We start from the raw sequence: 15,805 nt of genomic DNA, 5'->3' as shown, positions 1-15,805 counted from the left end.
AAGTAACTACAAAACTCCATACTAAAACAAAATAACTTTCAGAATTTTTAGAAGTAATTTTTCCAAGTTTAGTGTTGGCATGGTTACTGCATTTAGCTTTTTTACGGGAGTGTGTTGCAGCACGGTTCATCTTAACAGAAGTAGAAATCAGAATACTGTTGTCTTTGCTCTGTATCTTTTAGTGCTGAAGTAGTTTTTCTGTGGATTTTATAATGCTGCCTATAGGAACAAGTATCTGCTAGAGCAGCAGAGGTGTGAGGCACTGCTGTGCAGTTAATTGAGAGATTTTCTCATATTCAGATGGGGTAGAGATTAGTGCAATGTATAATAGTGCTCTTTTCACTCTCTCTCTAGCTCTCTTTCCTGTTTCAGCTCTTTTGCCAGGTGTTCACATGCTGGGTCAGAATAGCTGAGATATTGATGTATTCCAAATCTCTCTCCCGTTCTCTCCCTCCTTCCTCTTTCTCAGTCCTGCTATCTTTCATGCAGATGGAGAAGTTACTGATGGAAGTCGGAAATTCTCTCCAAGCTCTGAGAGTTCATTGGAGACCCAAAGGGCATGTGGTAAGAGAGAGATATAACTTTTCTCATGTAGACTCATAAATTCTATAACTCTTTTTATATAATGCACCAGATATTGAACTCTCGAAATGCTTATTTTTCCTCCTTTTGCCCCATTTCTGTCTTCATATAGAATATTTTAAATAGTGCCACAATAACTGCAACTGTAGGCAGTGAAGGACAGTGCTAAATAAAGAGCTGTGCTAAATACATAAATTAAGAAAATATAAAAAATATAATAGTAAAAAAAAGGAAAAAATAGAAATTATAATAAATGTACAAATAAAATTACAAGGATAGATACAGTGTACTACTAGCACAAAGCAGGCCTTGACTTTGAGATAAATATACATATTAAAACATGGGTTTAAAGCCTAGTGCCATAGGAGAATCTTCTTAGGTTCCACAAAGAGGTTTATTCACTACTACTTTAGAAAACCATCTATGTAATGGTTAAAGGGATAGTTCACCCAAAAAGGAATATTCTGTCATCATTTATTCAACCTCATGTTGTTCCAAGCTTGCATTACTTTCTTTCTTCTGTGGAACATATAATAAGTTGTTTGGCAAAATGTAGCCTTGGTAACCATTCACTTTCAATGTATGGAAAATAGATGCAACGGAAGTGAATGGTGACGGAGTCTGACATTCTGCTTGTTATCCCGTTAAGTTTTCCACAGAAGAAAGAAGAGTCATCTGGTTTAGAAGAACATCAGTGTGAGTAAGCAACCACATAATTTATATTTTTGGTTGAACTAACACTTTATTGCTGCTGATTTGTTTTTCTTGCAAAAGATTCCCCTACTACCTGGCAAATATCACTGAAATGGGTCTCTGTGACACTCAGGTAAACAGCAAAAAGGAAATGGACCATGGTGTGTTAGCCAATCAGAAAACTTAAATTCTGCTCTGTGCCAATAGTGTGAATGTGGGGCAGAACTACCTGTTTGTCCAACCAGTGGAACAAAGGAAAAGTGTTTGGGAAACTGTTTGGAAACAGTAGCAGCAGTTCTACAAACAACATTTTATTCTCTGGTTCTTTAGAAAAGCTTTTACATAGTAGTGCTTCAAATAACCCAGAGACCAAAGCCACCATAGACGCTGTTATTCAGATTTGTGGTTGATCACAATGGGCTATTCAATAACCAACTCTTAAAACTTTACATTTGGTCACCCCAAACATGAATATTTGGTTAGATCCTTGCCAGAAGACAACATGCTGATCTAAAAAGCTTGCCTTGACTATGTAACATCAACAAATCCTAAAACCCTAAACTGACTGTAAAAATTACAATCTAAACAAATTTACTGCTTAAATAATACATGAGTTTTAACATAAACATTTATGTAAGTGCTTTTATAAAAATATAAGCTTCACATTTCTGTTTAAATCCTCCAAAAATTCACATTCACTTCCACATTCGCTTCCATTGTAAGTCCTTCACCGTAATTTTTTTATAGAATATGAAGGACGGGTCTAAATTAATTTTCATGGTGATCAACATTATGCCACAAATTCTTTCAATTGAGCTTAACTTGTACTGACCCTGGAATATTCCTTTAACTCAGGAGCCTTTTAAAATGAAAAGATTGAAGAACCTTAATTTTAAGTGTAGGTAGGGCTGTGTGGCATGGGGGGCGTGGTCGTGTGTCGGTCTGCGGGAGAGAGACAGAGCGGTACATGACCACGCCCCCCATGCCACAGGCTGTTTTTTTAGTAATAGGCATATTATCAAATGTTGGGTAGATGTGTTTCATTTTGATGAAGAAGTTGCCTGTTTTTTTCTGTACTTGTATCTTCTCTCATTCTCTTTCAGGGGGTTTTTCTGAGACCTATGCAGCTTTGTGTGACTACAATGGCATTACCTGTAAAGAGGAAGTGCAGTGGGTAAGAACCTCCCATTGACCTCATAAATAACTTCAATGCCTTGAAGACCGTGTCTTTTCTTGTGTCATTGACATAACTGCACTCTATATATATTGTCTTCCCCTTTCTGTATCTCTCCTTCATTCTTTATCTATTTTCTACTTTCTCTCAGGATGTGGACACAATCTATCATTCGCAGGACAATAGAGAGTTTAACCTCCTGGACTTCAGTCACCTGGAAAGCGGGTAGCCAGAACACACACCTCTCCCCTACTGAAATTAATCCTGCTTAGACCAGCATTCATTTTGTTTATGCTGGTTTGGTCCTGGTCTTACTGGTGGAACTGCATAGCCATGTTCTTCACCAGCAATACTTAGGTGATGAAGCTGGTTGACCAAGGAAGTTTTTCTGGTTAGCCTAGTAAAAAATCTTGGTGGGGACACCAGCACACCACCATCCCATACTTGAGAGAACAACATCCAAAGAAACATGTTGGTAACCAGCTATGGTGGTATTTTCAGCAGGGTCATCTTTATGTTCTTGTTCTTTTTCTGGAAAGAGGAAGTACCTCTAATTAGCCTTCACTCTCATTGCCATCTCTACATCACACAGATCAGTAGTTTAAAGGCTTCTTCATTTATAAAGGATTAATCTAATCAAGCCTCTTTGCTTCGTTAATAGCTTCATTTTGACAGGGATTTGAATAATTGCCAGACAATCTGATGTGTGCTTTCAATATGTGCTGAATTGGCACAGTAATAATACATTTTGGCTCCTTCCTGTTGCATGCCTGCTGACTTCCTGCCTGACTGATTTCACACTCGCGTCCTTTTACATCTGGCCAATCGGTGTCAAGTTGTCCCTTGCTCTCACTGATCCCAGATCAGATTCTGCATTTTCTGCTGATGTTTGAGTTTGAAGTTTAGTTTACGACTCTCTTCCTGTTGAAACAGGATTACTGACAAGATGGTACCCATACATGACTTGTGGAAATCTACATAAGCTCTGCATGTTTTAGCCACACGACTCTCAACCAGCTGCCTTTTAACTCATAAAAAAGGAAATACACTTAATATTTATACTCTGACTCTGAGGAATGATATGGTTCGTTGAGCACTTTGCTCAAGGGCAATTTGACTTATCTGCAGAAAAAGGATTTTTTCAGCAGTCTCAATTGATCAAACACTTACAGGCGTATGACTGCATGTAGATCTTATGTACATTTTTACATTTATGCGTTTTAGTAGACCCTTTAATCCAAAGCAATTTACACAGCATTCAGAGAACATATTTTATCAGTACGTATGTGAAACCATGACCTTTGCATTGCTCTACCAGATGAGTGACAGAAAGCAAATTTGAACTCTAATTTGCATTTTGAACTTGGAATTTGTCATTTGAAATTTGAACTTTAAACTTTTGAATTTGAACTTGCAAGAAATTTTGCTGTGTTATTTCAGTTACAGAGCTTTGAGTGCTGGCTGTCCTTTTGTGCTTCTCAGATAATCTGAGGAATTTCATTTATTTAGAGTTCACTCTAAATCAGACTCGATGCATATTGCCTTGTGAGTTGAACATCAGAAAACATTTGTAAAAGAAGAATATTTTAGCATCTATACTGCTGGTAGATGTTGGCACAAAAACATTAACATCAACATATAAGCCTTTATCCTGCCATTGTTTCATAGTATTTCACTGACCTGGGCACTTACTGTCTACAGATCCTGCCTCTGTCTTGAGGAGGTTATGTTATTGATTTCTAAGGGTTTGTTCCATTAGAACATCTTGCGAGGTACTGGAGATTTAGAGACTCTCATTTAGGAGAGAGCAGCTGAGTATAAACTGCCTTTAGCCTAAAAACATTGTCCAAAAAGAGGAATAATGCAAATGAGAACACAGCCATAAGCCGTACTCTAATGGAGAAAGCCTCTGTCTGTTTTTTTCTTTCTTTCTTTCTTTCTTTCTTTCTTTCTTTCTTTCTTTCTTTCTTTCTTTCTTTCTTTCTTTCATTTTCCTCATCACCAATGAGTTCAGTAAGGTCTATTCTGTATACTGGGTAAAAAGGTTTTAGGCTGAGGGCCAAGATTAAAAGCTGTATCATAGACACATTGCACTGAGTAATCCACTGACCTGGCATCAGTTTTCTCATTGATCCACACTGTTCTCTTCTCTTCCTCTCTTGGCCTCCCTCTCAGGGAGCATTTACTGCTGAATCTGTCATTTTTCTTGAATAATGACATCTCTATTTTAGTCTTAGGAGATCATGCAATCTTATGAGGAATTGCATGAGAAATGTGAGAACACCACTGGTTGTTGCAGTACCTCTGTGATAAAATCGTCTCTTTTGTTACAGGGACCTTGCAGTGATTGTGGCTGCCATGGCTTATAACTCATGGTTCACCAAACTCCATTGCAAAGACTTGCGCATTGTAAATATTTTTTATACCCTACTTTATCTTTGTTGTGTCCTAGTACTGTACTGTTTTTTTCTGTTGGTTCACTCTTGAAATATATATATATATATATATATATATATATATATATATATATATATATATATATATATATATATCTTGGAATCTCATACTGTAAATTACCATGGTACATTGAGGATCAAAAGATTGAGATCATAAATTAAAAATCAACCTCTTGGTATCAATATAGCATGATTTGAGGATGTTTCACAGATTATCTTTTGTGCCATTGAAGCAAGGCAATCCAACATATATGACAAATGTGACAAATTTGCTCATATTTGACCAACATATTGTGTATTTTATTATCGTAAATATGTCTTATTCATTTACATCATAATATTTATTATATATTTTTCAAAATCCTCAATTCTTTTTGTCTATTTCTTAGTTTAAACTACATTTTGAATACGTCCCAAAATTTCCATGTGCGCTTTTGAACCCAACTCTATATGAAAATGGTAACCATGCAGTGCCGTGGTATATTTCAGAGTACCACTGAACCATAGTACCACCACATTACTGTTTTGTAAAGGCTGTATCGCCACATGTCTCTTAGATCTGTTGTCTGTGTGATATCTGGTGTTAGATTGTCAATATGCATGAGATTAAAGTCATAACAGTGGGTCTTACATCAGATTTCAATTCCAGTGCTTTTGTTTTTTCTCTCTCTCACACACACTCTTTCACTGTCTCTCTGCACAGAGTTCAGAGGTTGTAGAGCAGATTTTGCATACTGTCAGTAAATCTAACAGTTTGGAGGAGCTCACATTGGAAAACGCAGGCCTTAAACCGTAAGTTATAAATCTCTCTAATGTTCTCTTTCTGTTATACAGTACATCACTCGGACCACTTTACTCTCTTTCTTTTCATCTAAAAGTCTGTTTCATGTTCTATACTGATTCCTGTCCCAGAGTTCAGTGCTTCTTATTGTAGTTCCTTTCCTACTCACTATCTTTCTGTCATTTAGAGATTTCCCACAGAAAATGGCCACTGCTCTGTCAGAAAACCCAGCATCAGTCATACACTCTATTAACCTGGCCCACAATACACTGGACAACCAAGGTACATGCATCAAAGTCTCTGGTTTTCTATGATAAAACCTCTTGCTTTCCTCCTCTCTCCTTTTTCTCTGAGGTGGATTCACTAAAAAAGGTGGCACTTTTGCAAACTGTATTTTGACATAAATACCTTATTCACAACCACTTGCAATACAGTTTAACCAGATGCTATATGCACAGTGTAAAAATAGGGCTGCACTGTGAGCATTTAAAAGGTGTATTAAGTGATTTTTATTTGTTTGTTTTTTGGCTTATTGCTAAACATTAAACAAAAAGTTAGTTTAAAAAAAAAAAAATTATGTACACACATAAGTTTTGGACAAAAAAGCTGTTTTACTCTGCATAACATGAAAAAACAATGAATAATTTATCATAGCCAATAGTGTATTTCTACAATGGCATTGGTAACTAAGAACTTTTAGTCTTAAGTGATGCAGAATCTACACTTCTATGAACGTAACATAACCACAAAAATTATGGTGAACACCTTTAAATTAAGTCATTGTCACTCTTTTAAAAAAAAACTCACTGTCATGGAGAGAAATCAGGCAGAGGGATGGACACATTCGTGGGTTTTATTGATAAAGGAAATAGGTGAGAGGTGAAACAAACAGGTGAGGTAATCCAACACTGGTATGGCACGAACAGCAGGTGAGTAAAGTTCAAACAGGGTAATGTGACAATGAACAGATGATCGGAACACTCACAACAGTCTTTTGGTCTTTGTAAGAAACGTTGCTTGAGGAATACATGGAGGATGAAACAAGCAGTAATCTCAGGCATGGGAAACAAATAACGGGAAAGTATAGAAGGACTAGGGAGTCCGTAGTCTTTGAAAATTGATGAGAACAGACAGTGAATGAGAGTGTGAGAGGGGTTTATAATCAGTCCATGATTGGCGTTCTGATGACGTGCCGGTGCGGGTAATTAAAACTCAGGGGAGAGTGAATGCTGTGCCAGCAGTGAGGGAGAGGGAGAGAGAGCCCGGTGGATTCATTACTGTACACCACCTTTAGGGAGGGCCGGAGCCTCCAACATCGGGGCCAACCTCGTCCATGCGGAGCTGGACGAGAAGGATTCTCCGCGTGAAAGGTGGTAAGTTCTGATCCAGGATGTCATCTTGGGTAACCCAGGACCTCTCCACAGGACCACACCCTTCCCAGTCCACCAGGTACTCAAGATGTCCTCACCAACGTTGGGAGTCTAGGATGGCTCGAAACTCGTAAACCAATCCATCCTACAGGAGTAATGACTAAGGGGATTCCTCAGTCGCACCGGGCTCTGGGGAAGGAGACAGAGAAAGATAATGAGGTTTGAGGAGGGAGACATGGAAGGTGGGGTTAATTCTGTAGTAAGGGGACAGTTGTAATTGGTATGTGACTGCATTTACTTGGTGGAATATAGTGAAGGGACCAATGTATCTGGGACTTAGCTTTCGACAGGGCAGCTAGAGCCTGATGCCCAGGATGGTAGGTAGGCTTCTCAGATCTCCTAGTGTCGGCCTGGCTCTTCTGGCACCGGACTTCCCTTTGGAAATGAACATGAGCTAAGTCCCAGACCCTCTCGCTCTCCTCGAACCAGTGGCTCACATCTGGAACATCAGAAGTTACTCCTGACCATGGAAACAGAAGAGGTTGGAAATCGAGTAAGCACAGGAATGGGGTGAGTCCGGTGGCTGGCTGACGAAGGGAGTTCTGGGCGTACTCGACCCAGGGTAGGAAACAGTTCCAGCTGTACTGGTGGTTGTGGCAGTAGGTCCGCAGGAAGTGGCCAATCTCTTTGATCTTCCGCTCTGTCTGCCCGTTTGACTGCGGATGATATCCAGAGGCTAAACTTACTGACACACCCAGGAGGGAGAAGAAAGACCTCCATACCCCCAAGATGAATTGGGGACCGCGGTCAGACACTATGCTTTCTGGGAGGCCGCTGTTCCGGAAGACATGATGGAATAAAGCTTCCACAGTTTCCAGTGCTATGGGGAGGTCCTTCATGTGAACTAGATGACATGCCTTGGAGAATCTGTCAACAGCGACTAGGACACAGGTGAAAGAATCTGAAGCTGGTAAGTCAGTTATAAAATCCACCCCCAGGTGTGACCAGGGGCGCTGATTAAATTAGCAGAGGAATGGGTTTACTGGTAGGAGGATGGCATGGAGGCTGGGCAGCCTTGGATGTGTCACTGTACTTCTTGGGACTTACGGGCCACCAATATCAATTTTGGAGAAGCGAGTGGGTTTGATGGTAGCCAGGATGACCAGAGCCCAGGGAGGAGTGGACAGAAGTGATTAGGGAGATCAGAAGGTGTGAGGGGATGTATTTGCGTCCCTCGGGACATCCCGGCGGAGCTGGTTCTTCTCTGGTTGCCTCTTCTATTTGATCGTCCAGGGCCCACTGGATAGGACTGATGATTAATCCGGGAGGTAGAATGGTCTCAAATGTTCCCTTGGGAGGTTCCACACCGTGTAGTTGGGATAAAGCATCCACCTTGGTGTTTTTGGACCCTGGACGATCAGAGACAGAGAGGGCCTGGCAGGGGTTCAATCATTTTGCTTCTCTCAGGTACTCGTTGTCACGATGATCCGTGATGACCAGAAATGGATGCCGTGATCCCTCGAGATCCACTCCTCCAGAGCCAGCTTGATGGTGAGTAGCTCCCAGTTGCCGATGTCGTAATTCTGCTCCGCTAGGTTTAGCTTTCCTGAGAAGGCACATGTGTGAAGCTTGGTAGGATCCCCCTGCTGCTGGGATTGTACAGCTCCTACACCTGAGGTGGAGGCATCTACTTCCACGACGAATGGTCTCTATGGATCGGGATGAACTAAGATGGGAGCTGTCATGAATGCTTCCTTCAGGTGTTGAAATGCCTCTAAGGTGGGTCGGTTCCAAGACAGGGAATTGGGCTTAGATTTAAGTAGATTAGTTAAGGGTGCAGACATGAAACTGTAATTACATATGCAGCATCGGTAAAAGTTTGCAAAACCTAGGAATATCTGAAGCTCCTTTATTTTGGTGGGTTTGGGCCAGGAGTGAACTGCACTAACCTTCCCCTGGTCCATTTTCACTCCTCTGGGACTGATGATATATCTGAGGAACTGAATTGATGGTCGATGAAATTCACACTTTTCCAATTTCAGATACAGTTGGTGTTCTCTAAGCTTTTCCAGTACGAACACTACATGTTGACGATGATCAGTCTCATTTCAGGAGTAGATGAGGATGTCTTTGATGTAGACAATGACAAATTGGTGGAGATACTCCTTGACCGAAGGCCCGTTGGCCAGGCCATATTGCATGACCCGATATTCATAGTGGGGTCACGAAGGCCATCTTCCACTCGTTACCCCTCCAGATATGAATGAGGTTGTAGGCACTACATAGGTCGAGCTTAGAGAACACAGTGGTTCTTCTCAGGAGTTCTAGCACAGCCAGAACCAGGGGAAGGGGATACCACAATTTGACGGTGACTGCATTGAGAGCACGATAGTTGATGCTTGGCTGTAAGCCTCTGTCCTTTTTGGCCACAAAGAAGCTGGAAGCGGCAGGGGAAGTGGAAGGGCGGATATAACCTTGTTTAAGCGCCTCAATGACGTACACCGCCATGGACTTTTGTTCTGGAAGTGAGAGTGGATAAATCCATCCCCTGGGCAATGGTGCTCTTGGCGTCAGGTCAATGGCACAGTCCCATGGTTGATGAGGTGGTAAGGTGGCTGCTCATTGTGGACTGAAGACATCTTGGTATGCACGATATTCCTGGGGCACGTCTATCTGAAGCTCACTCGCAGGACTCTCTATAGAGGTGGCACACACAGGCACGGGTGTGTGGGGACAAGTAGGATGGGGAAGTTGTAAACATTCGTGGAAACACTCTTCATCCCACACTAGAAGGTTCATTCCAGCCACTCGCGGCCGCTAGTGTACAGAACTGCTGGGCATAATCAGTTATCGTTCTCTTTCCTTGTTTAAGGCGATACAGTCATTCACTCACCGATGAATCACCTGAGGGTAATCAAAAAACTTCCTTGAAGTGCTTGAAGAAGTCATCCAGTGACTGGACCATCCTGATGCCACAAGGTGTTTGCCCACTGCAGCTCACGTACGGAAAGTAGAGAGAAGACGTATGCGACCTTGGCTCTATCCGTCGCAAACCTTTGAGACTGCATATCGAGCATCAGTGAACACTACAAGAGGAATCTGCTGCAATCCTCCACCGCACCTGAATAAGGAGATGGGTTAAACATGGGACTGACATGGTGAGAAACCGGTGATGTAGGTGTGGATATTGAAGGAGAAGAGGAACTCCAGGCTCCAGGTTGTGTGATGACTCAACGAAGCTCATTGACCAGCTCCTCTAAGATGGTGGTGGTGATCGGTGGGAAGCCCCCACTGAGTCCATATTGGTTGCCTGTTCTTCTGTCATGGATGTAAATTTCAGAGGTAGAAGGATGGACTCATTCGTGGGTTTTATTGATAATGGGAATGGGTGAGAGGTGAAACAAACAGGTGAGGTAATCCAAACAATGGTATGGCAAGAACAGCAGGTGAGTAAAGTTCAAACAGGGTAATGTGACAATGAACAGATGATATAATGAAGGGCTAGGGAGTCTGTAGTCTTTGTGAGAACATTGACGAGAACAGACAGTGAATGGGAGTGTGAGCAGGGTTTATATGCAGTACATGATTTGCGTTCTGATGATGTGCCGGTGCGGGTAATTAAAACTCAGTGGAGAGTCAGTGCAGTGCAGTGTGGGAGAGGGAGAGAGAGAGCCCGGTGGGTCTGTGACACTCACCTCTTTTCTATGTAAATTAAGCTTATTTTAGCAATTTATTTACAAAACTCAGCACAATTTGCCTGACTTAATTAATATTGTGCTATTGCCCATGGCAGTAAGCAGAATTTTATTAAAAATGGATACTGTATTTGTGTAAATTTTCTACCTATCATTATTGCGGAAATTCATCAAATGATTACCTTGAATATGTCCTGACACTTTATGTAGTCGAGCGCATTTTTGGCATTTTAAAAAGAAGATTCAGTTAAGTTTGCACAGATCTCAATAGTCTGCTGCATCTTCCACAACCTAGCACTCAGAACTAACCTGCAAGATGAGAAATTGGGCCACTAAAATTTTTAGCGTTTGCGACGTCATCTGTTTGTCATGTTTTGGGTGTTAAAACAACTCAGAAAGTGAATGCAAATAAACCATCTTTAAACACAGTTCATTCTTAGTGAATCCCCCCACACACCCATAGTGTTTTTACCTATCTTTGTCTATATCACACTTTTTGTATCAGCTTGTGCCTCTGCTATTTCTGTCTCTGTGTGAGTGCTTTTTGTTTTTTTCCTGTCTCTGTTTTGCTTTGCTTTGTATCTGTCGCTGACTTTCAAATAAGATCTGTTTGTATGTGTGCAGTGTGGTCTGACTTTTTGCTTGTTTGTGTGTGTGTGTGTGTGTGTGTGTGTGTGTGTGTGTGTGTGTGTGTGTATTTGTTAGAAATGTTGTCTTTATGTCCTCTATATGTGTCAGGGTCAGAGTTTCAGTGTGTCATCATGTCTGACACGTGTCATTTCATATCTCTTCACATATGTGTGCATGCATTTGTGTGTGCATGATTCTGAACAGCAGCAATGCCAGTGTTTGCCTTGGGATGCATGTCTTTATGCTGAGTGTAAATTAAGCTGTGACTGATCCAATGTGTATATGTTTGCCTACAGGAGTGTCTAACCTCATCCAGCAGGTGTGTCGGCTTAGTAAAGGTTTGCGTCTGTTGAACCTCTCCAAGACGTCGCTTTCTTCAAAGGGTGTGTGCAGGATCAATCTGTCCTCAAGGATATAGTGCTCTCTGCTGGTTAAGACCATAACAGCCCCACAATCTCCATAGACCAGGACTTGCATGACTACTCATTTTTGTTAACTGACTCTTTGTCCAGAAACCTTGTAGATTAGTTGGCGGGTCAGTGTTTATTAAAATGACTCAACATACACCGTGCTGCAACTTTGGGCTTTCCTGTTTTTAGCAAGTCTGACACTTCATTGTCAAATGATGCATATGTGGAGAAAATGTCCATGTAGAGATGATGATCTCTATTCCTAGATATATGCTACATTGTCATAAAGAAGCAATGTATAGAACAAGTACAACTGTGTAGATCAAGCTCAATTGAAGTGTATGCGATCAGTGCTGTAGCAAGTAATTCTGAGCCCCCTAACTATATTGCTCTGGGCCCCTACCACATTTCACTCCACTAGCTACGGGCCTGCATGCGATCCACGACTAGTTGAGTGTGTGTCCCAACTTGACTGGTATTGACAAATTGTCAAAGACTGGACCCACTCAAACCAAAACCAGAAATCATACATATCATATCAAATTCATTCGCTGAGTGAGTAGGCCCAGATACAAAGATTATCATAGTTTTGACTCAAAGATGGAGTATGTGTGTGCGTATGGGCATGATAAAAATAAAACATAAAATATTGATAATGATATTTTTTCTCTTTTCATCATGCACCCAAACCCAGGTTGCATGATAAACTCACTTAAACACAGCTGGAAATCTAATGTTTATAGATAGCAGATAGCAGACTTCTACCACACTCAAGTCACTGCATATAGATCAACCTCTTACAAAATACTTGTTCTCCTTTAAATGGCTAAGATTTCCAATGGATTAGTTACACCTGACTGCAGACCTGAGTTAAAACCAAAGTATGTTTCCTCTTGGAAACCCTAGACTCAATTACCTGTATTCTTGGCTGCTTCCAGGATCTGCGAACTCTCTGGTTTTCTCTTTCAATCAATATACAGTTTTAACCCATTGGAAAGATGAATAGCCTTCCAACATACGCAATGAATCAATCGTCACCCAACCGTCACCCTCATTAATCCTTATTTGTAATCTGATTTTGAAAACTTCATTGTAAAATTTTGACATTGAAGATAGAAGTTACAGGAACTTGTGCCACTAGAAAAACACACCTAAACATTTTTTTATTTCACATTAAAATGTTTCATTTCAGTATCTGCATAAGTTAATACATTTTTATAATTAAAAGTTGTAAACATTAGGTAACGCATTATGAACTAATATGAACTATGAACAATAGTATATTTGTAAATTAACTTAACCTGGTTAATAAATAATAACTGTTGTAAAATAAATATTGTTCATTGTTAATTAATAATACTTAATGCTTTATAACAATTATTATAGAGCCTTATTGAAAAGTATAACTTTCTCATCGGTCAACGGATGCCTACATCAGAGTGTGTTGCAACAAAGTAAAGATTTCAGCATCTGTTTGTCACAGTGATGGAGAATTACTTTTGCATTTTTCCTCTACGTTCTTGTGACACACTTCCCTCAAATCAATGGATTCACAGCATTCTCTGATACAGCGTAAATTCTTGTGGTTATCGTGCTTATTGTGAACATTGAAAAGAAATCAGTCCAGCCTAAAAAACAGAATTTGCACATTTAAATCTGAAATAGTGCAATCATTAAAGGAAGAACCAAGACCTATTGGATCATGAAAGGTTGCAGTGGTTAACAATTTGATGGGAAAATGTTTCCTTTTAGAGAGAGCAGAACAGTGTTTTTTTTAATTCTCTGGTGAGGAAATGTACTGGTAAATTTTACTGGCAAGCTGCCACCTAACAGAGTTAGCAGAGCTGTCTTTTTGTCTCAATGTATAAAAGGCAATCACTGGCATTTTCTTCTTGTATTTAGTAACAGGATGAGAATCCACTCTGCTTAGCGGGTGCTGTGTGTGTTGCTATGGTTGACTGGTACTCTGTTTAACTGTATCATTCATCCTCTCCCTGTCTTTCTTCCCAGGTGTCACGTCTCTGTCTCAGGCTCTATGTTCCAGTGACGACTACTCCAACTCACTTCTGCACCTGGACTTGAGTAAGAACCCAGGGATTCTGTCTGGAGAGGACGCAACGGTTAGAGCCACAACACACATGCATGCATGCTTGTTTTTAAATCTCTTTGACTTCTAAAAATAAGCAAGTTATGATTACTGTACAGAGTCATGGTGTAGAGGATAGTCGATATGCTTCAGACATGTTAAGCTTTTGTACAGTAAATTCCTGGCTACTAGTTGCATTACTTTCATAGTGTATTTTACAATTGTATTTCTGCAATTTTTTACAATTAAAAGACAAATGTATACTGTGACTATGCACTGAACAGGGCCATGAAATTACTGTAATGTAGCTGTGCTGTGTTGAGTGTTGATAGATGTGCATCCCTGGATGCCAACTCTACCAAAAGTTTGTGCAATACCAGATCAATCATATCACAGCATGACATTGCAATCATCACTACCTCATTGTTTGATTACAACTTTTTTTCTTACAAATGTAACATATTATACATCTTGATCAGACTTAGTCAATCTCTGAATTGAATTGTTTGAATTCAAATCTGAATTATTTTCTCCCTGCAGTACAGTACAAAGAAAAGTGTTCTTTAAAACAGTTGTATCCACTAGGTGAAAATATATTAACTTTAAATAAGTCAAAGTTCCCATTCAAAATGAGCACTAAGCACCATCATGGTGACTTTGAACGAAACACAATTATCCCACAATGCAGTGTGATATTGTCATTTCTTTTTTCACAGTAATTTGTTGTGTTATAAAAGAAAATGGCATAGTCTGATTTTACAGTAAAATTCTAAATACAGTACTTTATTGTAAGAAATTATGCTGAAATCTTGTAAAATCAGCATTAATCAGTGTCACTATTATTACTTATACTTAGGGATAGGGGTAAAATCCTGCCACATTTTTGCTTCATACATTAATGTCACCTCAAATCATGTGTCTTGTTAAGGAGATTTTATGTTACTTTTACACGTGATCAGACTTATAGTAAAATGTTTGCCTTCTGGATGATACAATCTCATAGTATTTCAGTATACTGACAGAGGCACTTGAGACAAATATAGGGACAGGCATCCAGCTATCCTTCCATCCATCCATCCATCCATCCATCCATCCATCCATGCATCCATCCATCCATCCATCCACTCACCTAAATTTGAGAAATGTTATATATTTAGTTCTTTCATGAAGCTATTAGTCTTTGGAACTATAAGGTAGGTCTTCACAATATCCATTTTTTTTTCTTCAGTTTTTTGCTATCATTTTAGTGACAGCTTTGGAGCCTCCACTCAAAAAACCTGCCCTCACACACCTGCACAAACACACAGATGCTCAAAATAACTCGCACTCACACCTACAGTGTCAGGAACACAAACACACACATGCACAATGTTACTAAGAGCCTCAATTCTCTTCCCCCTTTGTAGAATCTGTACCTCTTCTTGGCACAGCCGAACTGCCTAGTGCATTTGGACCTGTCAGGCACTGACTGTGCCATAGACTCGGTGAGTTGACAGTACGTCTTATGCTTTTGAATTTGTTATTGCCAAACTCCGTTTTACTCGCTTTTATTTGTGTCATTCTACCCGCAATGCGAAACAACAATTGATCTCTGATTTCTAATTGATTTTTCTCTCACATTTAATGGACATGAATTGCAGAATTATACTAATGTTCACCACTCTTTTGATGCCACTCTCCCTCACTGTCTCTCTCCTACCTTTACATTTCCTCTCAGTTATTTGGAGCTCTGCTGCGGGGCTGCTGTGCCGATCTCTCCTACTTGAACCTCTCCAAAAACTCTTTCTCTCATAGGTGAGTTTAACTGCCTCCCACTGGCACAAGCACATGATATTCTGTCACATCACAGCCAGCCTCACAGGTGTGTAAAACCTTCAGCTCAATCTATGTAACAGGTCATACCAGCTCAAGATGGTTTTTAGAACATG

At 40.2% G+C, this 15,805-nt stretch overlaps 1 protein-coding gene across 2 annotated transcripts in view; it reads left to right on the top strand.

Moving 5' to 3' along the window:
* The window catches only part of carmil3 (capping protein regulator and myosin 1 linker 3), a 94,680-nt gene that overhangs the window by 37,223 nt on the left and 41,652 nt on the right, over positions 1–15,805 (top strand). For both annotated transcript variants that reach the window (XM_052129317.1, XM_052129316.1), the window contains exons 6-15: positions 470–564; positions 2,379–2,449; positions 2,601–2,674; positions 4,783–4,858; positions 5,609–5,697; positions 5,874–5,968; positions 11,678–11,764; positions 13,802–13,911; positions 15,284–15,361; positions 15,595–15,671. In XM_052129317.1, coding sequence (XP_051985277.1) covers positions 470–564; positions 2,379–2,449; positions 2,601–2,674; positions 4,783–4,858; positions 5,609–5,697; positions 5,874–5,968; positions 11,678–11,764; positions 13,802–13,911; positions 15,284–15,361; positions 15,595–15,671 — 852 coding nt within the window. The remainder of the gene's footprint in view (positions 1–469; positions 565–2,378; positions 2,450–2,600; positions 2,675–4,782; positions 4,859–5,608; positions 5,698–5,873; positions 5,969–11,677; positions 11,765–13,801; positions 13,912–15,283; positions 15,362–15,594; positions 15,672–15,805) is intronic.

The sequence above is a fragment of the Xyrauchen texanus genome, chromosome 6, assembly GCF_025860055.1.
Source record: "Xyrauchen texanus isolate HMW12.3.18 chromosome 6, RBS_HiC_50CHRs, whole genome shotgun sequence".
Lineage (NCBI taxonomy): Eukaryota > Metazoa > Chordata > Actinopteri > Cypriniformes > Catostomidae > Xyrauchen > Xyrauchen texanus.
This window is presented reverse-complemented; position numbering and strand designations above follow the sequence as displayed.